The following is a 14,951-nucleotide window of genomic DNA, read 5'->3' as shown; positions in this document are numbered from 1 at the left end:
CGCATAACATGACGGCATCACCTTCCGGGATTCCCTTTCGTCTATATCCGACACTGAGGGATTAGCATGAAAGTTCCCATTTCGTCGATATAGTGACGCATAGGGGCACCTTTCACGTCTTCATACTGACGCTGAAGGCGTTTGAACATGCTTCAGATTTTGATGCCTTGGGGAGTGAGAATGGGTTGCAATAGTGTGTTAAAAGTGCACTCAGTATTCTTGTTCTTTGTTAAGGAACAAACGCAGCCATTCATTCAAATATGACGATTCTTTCCTCATTAACTTACCCTTATGCAACCCCATCTCTATATGACCTCCATTCTTCAGTTAAACAAAAAAATCGTCTTGTGGAAAGGGTGACCATACATGCCATTTTCCCGGGACGCATACTGGCCAGGATTTCTGGGGTACAGTATCTTCCGGAAGTCGTATTTGTCGACCGCATACTTCATCAAGGTTTATTATTTCAGGTTCTATTTCAGAAGAGCAAACGTTAAATTATAACGTAAGAATAGAACTACAATGATTGTATATGTTTTTAATTGAAATGTGAGAACCTCGTTGACGTATGCGGTAGACAAATATGACTTCTGGAAGACGCACTCGAAATTCTGGCCAGGACATTTCCCAGAGAAATGGCATGTAGGGTCACCCTATATGGAGGTCAACTTGGTGAAGATTCAACAAGCAAATGTTTAATATTTTGAGCAGGGCTTTGAACCAGAATATTTTCCCAATTGGTTCGTTCCAAACATAAACAGTATTTTAACGTTTCCAGTTTTCGGTTCAACCCTAAAATGGACGTTCCTGAACCGGTTAGAACAAAAAATAAAGTTCCCAAACCGGTTAATAACATTCCATGTCAGCTGTGGGATATACAAATTAGTAGGCTGATTATTAGGACATTAAACTTAAATTATTAGTCTACATAATTTTACTTAATTTTCTTGTCATCAAACATTAAAAAAGGCTACATTATGTAAACGGCATAACTGTAATTCTGAAATGCCTACATTTGTTGAGTGCACTTACACACACGCACACAGACATATACGGAGGATGAATGCCAAACGGCGCTTTGGGAAGAAGATGCAGCATAAACAGTCACTCCACATAAAGTGAAAATTATGTTGTTTTTCAGTGCTTTATTCGCCAAATGTATTTTAATGGACTACAGTATGAGACACAGTAGCGCAACTCTTTCAAGTTTATACATCAAGAGATTTGATCTTTGAAGGGCATAGGGATAATCACGTTTGATTGGAGTTGGACCTGACACATTTAACCGCATGTGCGTATAGAAAATTGCTCACTTCAGCGTCTTTTAGAGGTTAAATTGTTTAAAATCACTTAAGTGTTAACATTTGCAAGCCTTTGAAACACTTGCAGATGATCAACTTTCACCCTATTTATATTTGCGTATTCATCCGCGAATCGCATGGGAGCCGAACCCTGTGTCGTGATCTGTATGGATCACGGATCAACTGTGATCTGTTACACCACTAATTAGTAAAAAACAAACATCTTGAGGTATTTGGTAGCCTACAGTATTTAGGGCCCGAGCACACCGGGGTGTGAGGACCCTATTGTTCTTCAAGGAGTTATTTTTTTTTTTTCTTTTTCTCCGACTTCAGCGGGACTTTAGAGGGCCTAAACATACTCGAAAACTCATGAAATTTTGCACAGATGTCAAGAGTGATGAAAATTTACATGTGGTGTATGCTTTAGAATTAGGCGTGAGAAAATGGCTCTATAGCGCCACCTACAAATTTTCAACGAAGCAGCCCTCGGACTGTGTTTGACGTACAATTACGAAATTCGGTACGCGTCTGTAGCATGACAAGACCTACAAAAAAGTCTCTTGGATCGAAGCCGTAAACCAAACAGGAAGTCAGCTATTCGGAGTTATTTTTGTGATTTGGGCGCAGTTTTTGTCATTTCCAGGCGTCATACTTTAACTAACTCCTCCTACAGTTTTCGTCGGATCATCTTCATATTTGGTGAGTGTCATCTTAAGGCCTTTGTGATGCTAAATTGCGAAGGATTTGACTCTACGTAAAAATTTGTGTCGGTTCTGGCCCGACAAAGTTTGATGTTTTCCAAAGAAACAGGAAGTTGCTGGAACTCATGCATACAGTGTCCGATCTGTCCCAAATTTCACATGATTGCTAAGAGTCCTGACCTGAACACATCTACATAACAATTTTCATTTATAGCCATAGCGCCACCAGCTGGCAACCTGACGGAACATGTTTTAGCGCCACTTTCAAATATTGAATGAAGCAGCCCTTGGACTGTGTTTAACTTACATGTACGAATTTCGGTATGCTCATGTATTATTACAAGCCCTACAAAAAAGTCTCTTGGAGCAACGCCCTAAACCAAACAGGAAGTCAGCTATTTTGAATTATTTCTCAGATTTTGGCTCAGTTTTTCTCATTTCCAGCAGTCATACTTTAACTAACTCCTCCTACAGTTTTCGTCGGATCATCATCATATTTGGCGAGTGTCATCTTAAGGCCTTTGTGATGCTAAATTGCGAAGGATTTGATTCTATATTAAAATTTGTGTCTATTTCGGCCAGCCAAAGTTTGATGTTTCGCTATGAAACAGGTTGCTGGAACTCAGGCATACAGTGTCCGATCTGTCCCAAACTTCACATGATTGCTAAGAGTCATGACCTGAACACATCTACATGTCAATAGTCACTTATGGTTATAGCGCCACCAGCTGGCAACAGGAAGTGACATGTTTACAATGATTATCCAATGTCTGATCTGTCCCAAACTTCACATGATTAATAAGAGTCCTGGACTGAACACATCTACATGTCAATAGTCACTTATGGTTATAGCGCCACCAGCTGGCAACAGGAAGTGACATGTTTACAATGATTATCCAATGTCTGATCTGTCCCAAACTTCACATGATTAATAAGAGTCCTGGACTGAACACATCTACATGTCAATAGTCACTTATGGTTATAGCGCCACCAGCTGGCAACAGGAAGTGACATGTTTACAATGATTATCCAATGTCTGATCTGTCCCAAACTTCACATGATTAATAAGAGTCCTGGAGTGAACACATCTACATGTCATTAGTCACTTATGGTTATAGCGCCACCAGCTGGCAACAGGAAGTGACATGTTTACAATGATTATCCAATGTCTGATCTGTCCCAAACTTCACATGATTAATAAGAGTCCTGGAGTGAACACATCTACATGTCAATAGTCACTTATGGTTATAGCGCCACCAGCTGGCAACAGGAAGTGACATGTTTACAATGATTATCCAATGTCTGATCTGTCCCAAACTTCACATGATTAATAAGAGTCCTGGAGTGAACACATCTACATGTCAATAGTCACTTATGGTTATAGCGCCACCAGCTGGCAACAGGAAGTGACATGTTTACAATGATTATCCAATGTCTGATCTGTCCCAAACTTCACATGATTAATAAGAGTCCTGGAGTGAACACATCTACATGTCATTAGTCACTTATGGTTATAGCGCCACCAGCTGGCAACAGGAAGTGACATGTTTACAATGATTATCCAATGTCTGATCTGTCCCAAACTTCACATGATTAATAAGAGTCCTGGAGTGAACACATCTACATGTCAATAGTCACTTATGGTTATAGCGCCACCAGCTGGCAACAGGAAGTGACATGTTTACAATGATTATCCAATGTCTGATCTGTCCCAAACTTCACATGATTAATAAGAGTCCTGGACTGAACACATCTACATGTCAATAGTCACTTATGGTTATAGCGCCACCAGCTGGCAACAGGAAGTGACATGTTTACAATGATTATCCAATGTCTGATCTGTCCCAAACTTCACATGATTAATAAGAGTCCTGGAGTGAACACATCTACATGTCATTAGTCACTTATGGTTATAGCGCCACCAGCTGGCAACAGGAAGTGACATGTTTACAATGATTATCCAATGTCTGATCTGTCCCAAACTTCACATGATTAATAAGAGTCCTGGAGTGAACACATCTACATGTCAATAGTCACTTATGGTTATAGCGCCACCAGCTGGCAACAGGAAGTGACATGTTTACAATGATTATCCAATGTCTGATCTGTCCCAAACTTCACATGATTAATAAGAGTCCTGGAGTGAACACATCTACATGTCAATAGTCACTTATGGTTATAGCGCCACCAGCTGGCAACAGGAAGTGACATGTTTACAATGATTATCCAATGTCTGATCTGTCCCAAACTTCACATGATTAATAAGAGTCCTGGAGTGAACACATCTACATGTCATTAGTCACTTATGGTTATAGCGCCACCAGCTGGCAACAGGAAGTGACATGTTTACAATGATTATCCAATGTCTGATCTGTCCCAAACTTCACATGATTAATAAGAGTCCTGGAGTGAACACATCTACATGTCAATAGTCACTTATGGTTATAGCGCCACCAGCTGGCAACAGGAAGTGACATGTTTACAATGATTATCCAATGTCTGATCTGTCCCAAACTTCACATGATTAATAAGAGTCCTGGACTGAACACATCTACATGTCAATAGTCACTTATGGTTATAGCGCCACCAGCTGGCAACAGGAAGTGACATGTTTACAATGATTATCCAATGTCTGATCTGTCCCAAACTTCACATGATTAATAAGAGTCCTGGACTGAACACATCTACATGTCAATAGTCACTTATGGTTATAGCGCCACCAGCTGGCAACAGGAAGTGACATGTTTACAATGATTATCCAATGTCTGATCTGTCCCAAACTTCACATGATTAATAAGAGTCCTGGAGTGAACACATCTACATGTCATTAGTCACTTATGGTTATAGCGCCACCAGCTGACAACAGGAAGTGACATGTTTACACTGATTATGCAATGTCCGATCTTTCCCTAACTTCACATGATTAATAAGAGTCCTGGACTGAACACATCTACATGTCAATAGTCACCAGTGTTGGGAAAGTTACTAAAAAATTAGTAATTAGTTACAGTTACTAATTACTTCTTTTAAAAGTAACTGAATTACTCTACCGGTTACTGTATATCAAAAGTAATTAGTTACTTAGAAAAGTAACTTTTAAGTTACTTTTATGTCTGCTTTTTAAATGTAAATATGAACAGTACTGAACAGTCAAACAGTAAAATGATATGGATGGGCTATTTTACACGTAAGACTCTAATATATCACATACTGTAGGAGCCTATTTTGCTTTAGATTCAACCTTTGAATATTTTTGTTAGAAATTATCTTAATATTTAAACTTAGTTTATTTATGTATATCATTTAGACCATTTAGACAAATATTCTGCATGTTTACAAAAATATAAAATGTGTTAAAATTGTGTAGTGTCTCTTTAAAAATTTGGAGACAATTGTGTCAACATGTCAAATTTTCTAAAATAAATTATAATTTTTCTGATTTCATATTTATTTTAATAAGTTAGAAACGTCTCCGCTGTGTCCTGCTGACAGGCACGATGCATGTGCAGCAGATGAGGCAAATTATGGGTCCTCCGAAGGTTAGACCGTCTCATTTCAGTTCTCTTCGCGAACTTCTGAGCGCCTTGAATGGGCAAGTGCTCACCTTTTATTGCATGCTTAGTAGGGTGCAGCACTTGAATTGGAACACAGCTTGTGAAGCTTGCCACAGGGACTGCGCTCTTTGGTCATATATTGTTTGTTTTCTGTTGGATTTAAATGATACACAGGATTAAAGGAAGATATTTACTCAGAAAACGGAGTAGGCTACGTGGATTGTTTTGTCGGACGGACACAGAGCGAGTGGATTGTTTTGTCAGATGGACACAGAGCGAGTGGATTGTTTTGTCAGATGGACACAGAGCGAGTGGATTTTTTGTTCGGATACGGAGAGACTGAAACTAAAACTAAAAGCGAGCTCACACATACTATGGAGTTTTAACACGGGTGTACACCGCAGTGTGAATATTTTAGTGGAAACAACAATCGCGGATCGTTCTCTTCCATGAAGCCGATGTAAACATCTAAGAATATATGATCATTTCTTAGATTTATTACCTTTGTGGACTACAAATGCAAGTTGATGTCATACTGCGATTGCTTGGTGAAGATAATTTACAAACATGAGACCGGATGGATTATGACTTGCGCACAATTTTTAAACAAAGGTATGTTGTCCCGTTTAGATTTTTCATGTTCATTCTATATGCACTGTCAGCTATGATGAAGTGTAATGAATCATTGCGCCGCCAACTACAGTCCTGCGACGTCAGATATGTCTTGTCTATTTTTTACAAAATAGAGTAACGCGCGTAACGAACTCATTTAAATTTCAGTAATTGTAATTGCGTTACTTGATTAAAAAAAATAGTGGAGTTACAGTAACGCGTTACTCCCATCACTGATAGTCACTTATGATGCCAATAGTCAGTTACGGTCATAGCGCCACCAGCTGGTAACAGGAAGTAACATGTTTACAATGATAATGCAATGTCAGATTTGTCCCAAACTTCACATGATTGATAAGAGTCCTGGACAGAACACATCTACGTGCCAATATTTACATGTAGTCACTCATACACACACACACACACACACACACACACACACACACACACACACACCCTCTCTCTCTCTCTCTCATGCTATCTTACACGATGCTACCTCGCTGTCATTTGTAATTAGCAACAGGAAATGTGGCACATTATACTACACTTTTAAATGGTTCACCTATGTTTACATGCTTAAATGCCTATTTACTACTGTTCCCTTTAATTCTTCTCATGCCACGGCGTGGCGGTGTCAGGTGTGCGAGGGCCCTTCCATCACTGCTTGCAGTTTTAATTACCTCTTATGATTGAGCATTAGAGACTTGGGCTTAAGTAGGCTACTTGCTGGTGATAAGCTTCTCATTTATCCGATGAGTCAACGACGACCGGAAGTGAACTTCCTCGAGTATTGCACAGAAATCTTGTCAAAGAACGAAAAAATAACGGTATTAACCGGTTACCATTATTTTAAATAAACGTTTCTGTTCCAGAACATATATTGTTTGAACTACCTGATCTCACAAATTTCGGTGAAATAGTCACGCATTATTTTGCTCAGTTTTGCGTGACATTGTCACGTATTTCCACCATATTACGTGCCCCTGACACGACTTTCTTTTCCGTGACAGTTTCACGTATTGGTTACTCAACTGTTTTTCCTATTTTTAAACAATTGTCGCGGTTTGGGGTTAGATTTGCTGTTTGCGTTACGATGTCACTTAATGTATTGGTTTATAAAAAAAAAATCGTATGCTTTTTAAACTATCGTCGCCTGACCTTAGGGTTAGAGTTGGGTTTGGGTAAGGATGTAATTTTATGTAACAGAAAGTTGTTCTAACCCCAAACCGAAACGATGATTGTAAGAAAATAGGAAAAACAGTTGAGTAACCAATACGTGAAACTGTCACGTAAAAAGAAGGTCGTGTCAGGGGCACGTAATATGGTGGAAATACGTGACAATGTCATGCAAAACTGAGCAAAATAATGCGTGACTATTTCACGTATTTTGTGAGATAAGGTTGTGTTTGAAAGTTTCTGGTTTCGTTTCTGTTCCTTGCAAAACATCAAAAGTTTCTGGTTTTCGTTTTCGTTCCATTAAGCGGTTCAAAGCCTTGATTTTGAGCTTATCTAGTGATACATTGTATCATAGTATCCATGGAAACATACAGATAAGTGCAGTATGGTCAAATATAGCGGTACAGTACGACGTTAACATTGAATCTCTTTTTTCTGTGTCTTGTGATTAGTTGCCATATGCGTGTTTCATCACTTTAACTCATTCCTTGCCCGCATTTTTTGTGATTTTCACAAAAGTTTCACAAAATGTCTTCCAGGAAAATTTTCTTCTAAAAATATATAAACATACAAATATATAAAATGAAAGAACAGACCATCTGCTTTCAAACCAACAATAAACAAATAAACAAAACGGGGAATCATCCAATCTATACTTTTTTCTCTGCTTATAAACTCTTAAATATGGGTATTTTTCTTAAAAAATACAAATTCTTTAGCAAAAATCTAAAATAATTGCATTTTTGTGAAGGAAGAGATCAGATTAAGAATGATTATCAAAACATACACAGAGTTTAAAATGAGTAAATCACTTTTTTGCTTCAGTTTTTTTATAAATGGGGTAAGGGTCTAGTGGATAATCGCGGTATTATAGATTAACATAAAACCTCATCAGGAACACTTTTTTATGCAAATGTTTTCTCTTAATTGAGGAGATAACTGTGGGTAAAGAGTTAATGATTGATGTACTGTATGTGGTTTTTGAAGCTTCAGTGTGTTGACCTCTATATACTGTATTAATGCGATAACATGATGGCATTATAATATAAAATTATTACTATGTGCTTGACTGAAAAAAATGAGGTTGAGTATACACTCAAAAAAATTATTCATTGGATTAACTCCATAAAATTGTGGGCAGGATTTCCATCCAATATGAATGTGTACCCCTAACTCATAAAAAACTGCTTCACACAACAAAAATATATTGAGTTAGTCCAACTCAATTTAAAGTAAATGGCAATACTAAATTAGTTGCCTCAACTCAATTTAGTGTAGTCTGAATAACTCAATTTAGCATAGTCTGAGTAACACAATGTAGTGTAGTCTGAATAACTCAATTATTTTATTTTATATAAAACGTTTTTATATCATACTAATTAGCATAAACACATGTTAGCATGCTAATAATAATAGCATATGATACTTTGGATGAGCATGTTAGAAGAGACTGATCTCCAAACAGGCATTAACACAGTTAGTGTTCATTGAGAGATATACGTCACATCCACAACCTAACCACAAGCGCCACTCTTCTGCACGATGGTAACCAAACAATTTAAAAATATATAACACAAATGCTTCTAAATCAATAAGATAAACAGACATTAAACATTATTAAGTCTTTCTCTTTACCTAAAAATGCGTAAAATAACACTAAATTAACAAAATTACTCTCCAAAAGCAGTTGCATGCAAAGCATGCTGGGAAATTCTTTTTCCAGAACCCAAACTCAAACTAATTGTGTTAACGCAATTAAAAAGAAATCAATAAATTATAGTACATATTCTTTTTGTGTTAGACTAATTAAATATATATACTTTTTGCTCTTAATGAGGTATTTTTAATTCATTGAACACAATTTTAATGTGTCATTTCTAAGAAGGGCTTGAATCATTTTTTTGAGTGTATTATGAGTTAATTTTTATATAATTTTTATATAATTGGGTGAACTATTCCTCCATTGGTCATGACATGTTAATGTATTTGGTTCTGGTGGAGCTATAGCTGTTGTAGAGCATTTTGAAGACTTGCTACCGGCAAAACACACATGCCTCTTTGACTTTTTTAGGTTAAAAATATTGTATTTTACACATATAAAGAAAATTATTCTGCAAGCAACCTGCAATTTTATTTTTCAAACAGAGATGACAATAGAAAAACAGAAGTTACGGATTACAATCTTAAAATGCAAAGTTAATTTGTCACTTGTTGATATTGACTTTAAAACTTGCTTTAAAACTTTTTGTGTCATTTGTTGTTGGAAATGAACAACGTTCATTGAATAATAAGAAAACTGTCCCAGAATTGGCCTAACAACTCACAAGTCACTTATTTATTTATACATTTTAAATAGAGTCAAATAAAGGGGATTTTATGTCAAGTAGCACAGTTTTCAGTGCTTTATTCTTAAGAACAAGTGTTTTTCTTGAGGTGAGGACGGCTGGTGCTCGCTTTTGGTCTCTAGTCTGTACTATGAAAGACTATTTTGGCCCGGAGCAGTTCAGTGTGCATAAACATGAAGGCATCTGGATTTTCTCACTGTTATAAGATAAACGCTTGAGATAAGTGCTGCTCCACAAATTTTGTTCAGTTGTTGAAGTCTATTCACAGTTTGATACTCTGAAGTGTGTGCTCATAGAGTTAATACTGTGCTGATGAAGTTCATTTCTGTTAGTATAACAGACGTTGCGTAAAAGGTTTGCACTCATGTTTGTGTTATGTTTCTGTGTGCAAGTATGCGCGTTTGTTTATATTAATGCCTGTGTGTTTTGTGCGCAGCTACAGAAACCTGGCTACCGAGCATGAAACCCTCATGCAGAAGTACCTCCATCTACTCCAAATTGTGGAGACCGAGAAAACAGTTGCTAAGCAACTTCGACAACAGATAGAAGATGGAGAGATAGAGATTGAACGTCTAAAATCAGAGGTAAAACTTGTAACTCTAAGTGCGGTAAGGATTGTTTAACATAAACACAGTGAAATAAAAAGATTGAAGCTCGTAGATGGAATAAAGTGTATCATATCTTCCAGAGGCTAACAAAGTTGTCGTGTTCATTTCTTCTTTCTGAAAAGGAGAATAGCGGAGAGACTGAAAATTAGTGCAAGAAGCATTTAGTTTTCAAGAGCTTCCTCCAGACTACTTTACACTTCACTTTGCATCTCTTTTCACAAAAAACGGCTCTCCACAAGAACTGTGATCCCTGCTGTATTCTTCATCAGCCGGATCAAATACTCGTTTCACTTTAAAGTGCAAATGGAGCCGGCTGCATGAAATGGTGCGCTGAATATGCATGACCCCAGATGTATTGTGCGCGTCGCATCCTTGGTCCGCTGCATAATAAACTCATTCAGCCTGCATCCAGTAAATGGAGCACTCACCTTTAGACGACGGTGGCCAGCTCCCACCTCTTTTGTATCCAAGCCGCGTCCTTAATTCACAGGGTCGTGTAATAATTCAAAATTTTGCGCACGCTAAGCATTAGAAATCACTAAAGTGTCATTAGAGAGATTTGATCGGGCGAGAGATTGCACCACATGTCTCAACTGGCACTGATTTGGCCTGACTCAATCACTTTCACGGCATGCTGAGCAGCAGTGAGGGAAAGAAGTTGTTTTATTTTTGCAAAGGAAGTGTTAACTCTGCCATGTTTGTCACTGTTTACTGGCAGATCGCTTCAAGGCTCAAAGACAATGAGAAGATTCAGTCAAATCCCACCACTGCCCCCAGTGATGATGACTCTGAGATCAAGAAAATCAAAAAAGTAAGGCCTGTGTTTCATGTTTTCGGAGTCTGTCCTCAGTTTCACTAAGCTGTTCCATCTCATTCAGGATCCACTTGCCCTGCCATCTATATTAAGCCAGAGAGAAAAAAATGTATACACTGAATTTTTTTTAGCTTTGTATTTTTTAAATGTGCCAGAATTTAATAAATCTTACTTTCTCCTATTTTTAATAAAAGCCGAGTTTAAATGTTTAAGAGTTTATTGTTAAGCTCTAAAATATAATTTGACCCTGCATGATATTGTCAAATATCTTATATAGTTTATTATATCTATTAAATCCTGAGGAATATGACTACATTTTCATGTTGCTGTCTCAGGTGCAGAGCTTCCTGAGGGGCTGGATGTGCCGGAGAAAGTGGAAGACCATCATTCAGGACTATATCCGTTCTCCACACGCGGAGAGCATGAGGAAGAGAAACCAGGTCGTCTTCAGCATGCTGGAGGCTGAAGCAGAGTACGTCCAACAGCTTCATATCCTTGTCAACAACTTCTTGAGACCACTTCGCATGGCTGCCAGCTCCAAGAAACCACCCATAACTCATGATGATGTCAGCAGCATATTCCTGAACAGGTGAGGATTAGTTTCAGGCACTTTAAAAGTAACTCCGGATGACCAAATCATTTTTTAATTGTTTTTATAAAATGGAAATAAGATGAAATGCTTCTCGAAGGTTTCTCCTGAGAGAAAGACCCTAATACTTAATCAAAACTGATGTACTGTATCTGTATTATACACTGCTATGCTTTGACGTTTGCATTATGTCTCATTACCTTACTGTTTATTACTGTGAAGCTACTTTGAAACAATATAGTGTATAAAAGTGCTATAGTGTATAAATAATGGTGACTTGACAGTGATCAAGCGTCTCCTGTAGAATTCCAAAACAGATCTTGTATTAATCTCCAAATTGTATAAATCCTTAAATCTATAAATCAAGTTTACAATCAAAAGTCAGAAATTTCTATACTAATTTTTCTAAAATATTTTATGAAAATTTTCTGAAAAACACATTTCTCCAAGATTATCAAAGATATGCAATCCACATTAAATCTATAGTTATGTATTTTTTTTGTACTGTATGTCAACAATTAAATACATGAAACTGGGGTTTTTAAGGGCATCTATGGTCCTTTTGTGTGTAAGTGTGTATTAGTACATGTTAACGATATGCAAAAACCCCAAAGTAAAGGATGACGCTAGTCATCGTCTCCAACGTAAATCTCTTTTCTTGGACTACAACAAACACACGGATTGTAGGCAGCAGTTTACTTCCTGGGATTGGTGATGTAGACAAGACATTATCATAATTCCTCCCGCTTTGTCTCACAGCTTGTAAATTAACTCCTGTTAGCATTGCATTGTGACCGAATCCTTCAAACATGGTAAGGGGCTGATGTCAGAGGTATTCAGGCCAATAACAATATACAGATAAGCTGGCCAACCAGGGACAGCGCTTTTCAAATCAATGAGTTTTGTACAAAATGCGTTTCAGGAAGAGAGTAAATCTGGAGCACATTGTATAGCAAACACACAAAATAACATAGTTTTTTAGCAATGAAATAGGTGCCCTTTAATTCTAATCTTCACAATAGATTTAGCATGAAGACTGCCCTACAAACTGATGTAATGATGTAATGCTTACATTGTTGTTGTTTACACATCATATTTTTCTGCAGTGAAACCATAATGTTTCTACATCAGATCTTCTACCAGGGCTTGAAAGCTCGAATAGCAAGTTGGCCAACATTAGTTTTGGGTGAGTGCACTGCCAGAGCACTTGGCAACCAACAGCGGAGAACATTCTCCAGACTCTGCTAATTGCAGACTAGCATTTTCACAAATCTGTACTTGCATTGACTTTGATCTTCCTTCCTGACCTCCAGCTGACCTCTTTGACATCCTACTACCCATGCTAAACATCTACCAGGAGTTTGTGCGTAACCACCAATACAGTTTGCAGATCTTGGCCCACTGCAAGCAGAACCGAGACTTCGACAAACTGCTTAAGCAGTACGAAGCCAAGCCTGACTGTGAGGAGCGCACCTTGGAGACCTTCCTGACCTACCCTATGTTCCAGGTGCTTACTTACAAACTCATGCTCTTTAACTTTCTAACACATGCAGAGTTTGCAGGTGGCCCATGTCTTGTTTCATTTGGGGCTCCAGCATGGGAGATTTATAAAATTTTATAATGTCACAGTATGAATTTCCTATGTGATCTTCGGTAAGAAATGTGCTAAGTAATTGTGCTGCCCTGTGAAACTACAGCGCAGATAGTTTGGATTTCCATGCATGCCTATGACTAAGTGTGGCTATGAGTGAGCAGAAAGCAAAAAATAGGAAAGTAACCTCCTGTCCGACATTATGACTCTGTGTCTCTCTTGTCTGGCAGATTCCTCGATACATACTGACCCTCCATGAGCTGTTAGCACATACACCACACGAGCATGTGGAGAGAAACAGCTTGGATTATGCCAAGTCCAAACTGGAAGAGCTTTCTAGGTACATCAAAATACAAAATCCATTGCACATAAAATTTTTTTTTATTAAAATATTACTTGTGGATGACACAGAAACATGTATTACAAGTTTTAACAAACTCCATAACTCTGCAGAATCATGCATGATGAAGTAAGCGAGACGGAGAACATTAGAAAAAACCTCGCCATCGAGCGCATGATCGTGGAGGGCTGTGAGATTCTCCTAGACACCAGCCAGACCTTTGTCAGACAAGGTAAACTCCCCACACCATCCCAAAACACAAACACTTTGCAGAAAGGGGATCCCTGATAAGAGGGAGATCCCTGATAAGAAGGTTGGATTCTCCTCTGTTCTTTTCTGCAAACTGTCACTGTTGTCACCTCTTATTGTCAAACCCACCCCCTCCGTGGTTTTTCTGGGCTGCCCTGCCACCACAAAGCAGTGTGTTAACTCAAAGGATTGGGCGTCCTGATCCCGTTAGTCTCTGAAGAGCACTGTGTGTTCAAACAACAGACCAACTCTTTCATTTCCAAGTGTAATCACATTCTTACCATCCAACCTGGAGACCTGGATTGGAAATGTTACAGACACACGTTGGCATACGAAACATCTGATAAGAACATATATAAATCTAATACAGTAATACCTTTTCTCAGCTGTACCTGCAATTGTAATGCATCCTGCTTCCATACTATATCTCTTTCTCTCTGTTGTGTATGTTTGTCAGGATCTTTGATCCAAGTGCCCATGAGTGAGAAGGGTAAGATCACCCGTGGCCGCCTGGGCTCTTTGTCTCTGAAGAAAGAGGGTGAGAGGCAGTGTTTCCTGTTCTCCAAACATCTGATCATCTGCACTAGAGGTTCGGGAGGAAAACTGCACCTCACTAAGGTTAAGTGTTCTTTATACATCGCTTTTTAGTGACCTTAAGTTTTTATATGCTTTGGGTATATTTTTCACTTTATGGTGAAAATTTTTATTCCTAATGCTGCATACATACCAAACCCGAACCATCACACTCCTCACTCTAGATTACTTGTGGGATTTAACTTTGCGTCATACACTAGAGTTGCAAGATTTTTGCGAATAACGTGTGTTAACTAGTGCTTATTACCGTGGTGTAGCGATACTCCGCTTCGCATTGTGCCGCATTACCACCTTGGGTGTGCATTATTTTCTTATAGTTCAGTGTTCTTCATTGCGCGGCTCACGAGCTTGCGCGGCTCGGCAAGCTTTAATTTGTGGCTCGCATGGCAGTAAATAATACAGTGATATGATCATGCAGACATTTCTGTCTTTTCTGCTCCGGAGGCCAACTTTGTTAGAAAACCATACGTATTAGAT

General features: G+C 38.3%; 1 protein-coding gene across 2 annotated transcripts in view; it reads left to right on the top strand.

The window, feature by feature from the left end:
* rasgrf1 (Ras protein specific guanine nucleotide releasing factor 1) overlaps window positions 1-14,951 on the top strand; it is a 47,285-nt gene that overhangs the window by 11,461 nt on the left and 20,873 nt on the right. For both annotated transcript variants that reach the window (XM_055173994.2, XM_055173993.2), the window contains exons 3-10: window positions 10,126-10,273; window positions 11,016-11,108; window positions 11,447-11,700; window positions 12,807-12,886; window positions 13,014-13,207; window positions 13,522-13,631; window positions 13,745-13,863; window positions 14,338-14,498. In XM_055173994.2, the coding sequence (XP_055029969.1) occupies window positions 10,126-10,273; window positions 11,016-11,108; window positions 11,447-11,700; window positions 12,807-12,886; window positions 13,014-13,207; window positions 13,522-13,631; window positions 13,745-13,863; window positions 14,338-14,498 (1,159 nt within the window). The remainder of the gene's footprint in view (window positions 1-10,125; window positions 10,274-11,015; window positions 11,109-11,446; window positions 11,701-12,806; window positions 12,887-13,013; window positions 13,208-13,521; window positions 13,632-13,744; window positions 13,864-14,337; window positions 14,499-14,951) is intronic.

The sequence above is a fragment of the Misgurnus anguillicaudatus genome, chromosome 15 (genome assembly GCF_027580225.2).
Source record: "Misgurnus anguillicaudatus chromosome 15, ASM2758022v2, whole genome shotgun sequence".
NCBI lineage: Eukaryota > Metazoa > Chordata > Actinopteri > Cypriniformes > Cobitidae > Misgurnus > Misgurnus anguillicaudatus.
This window is presented reverse-complemented; position numbering and strand designations above follow the sequence as displayed.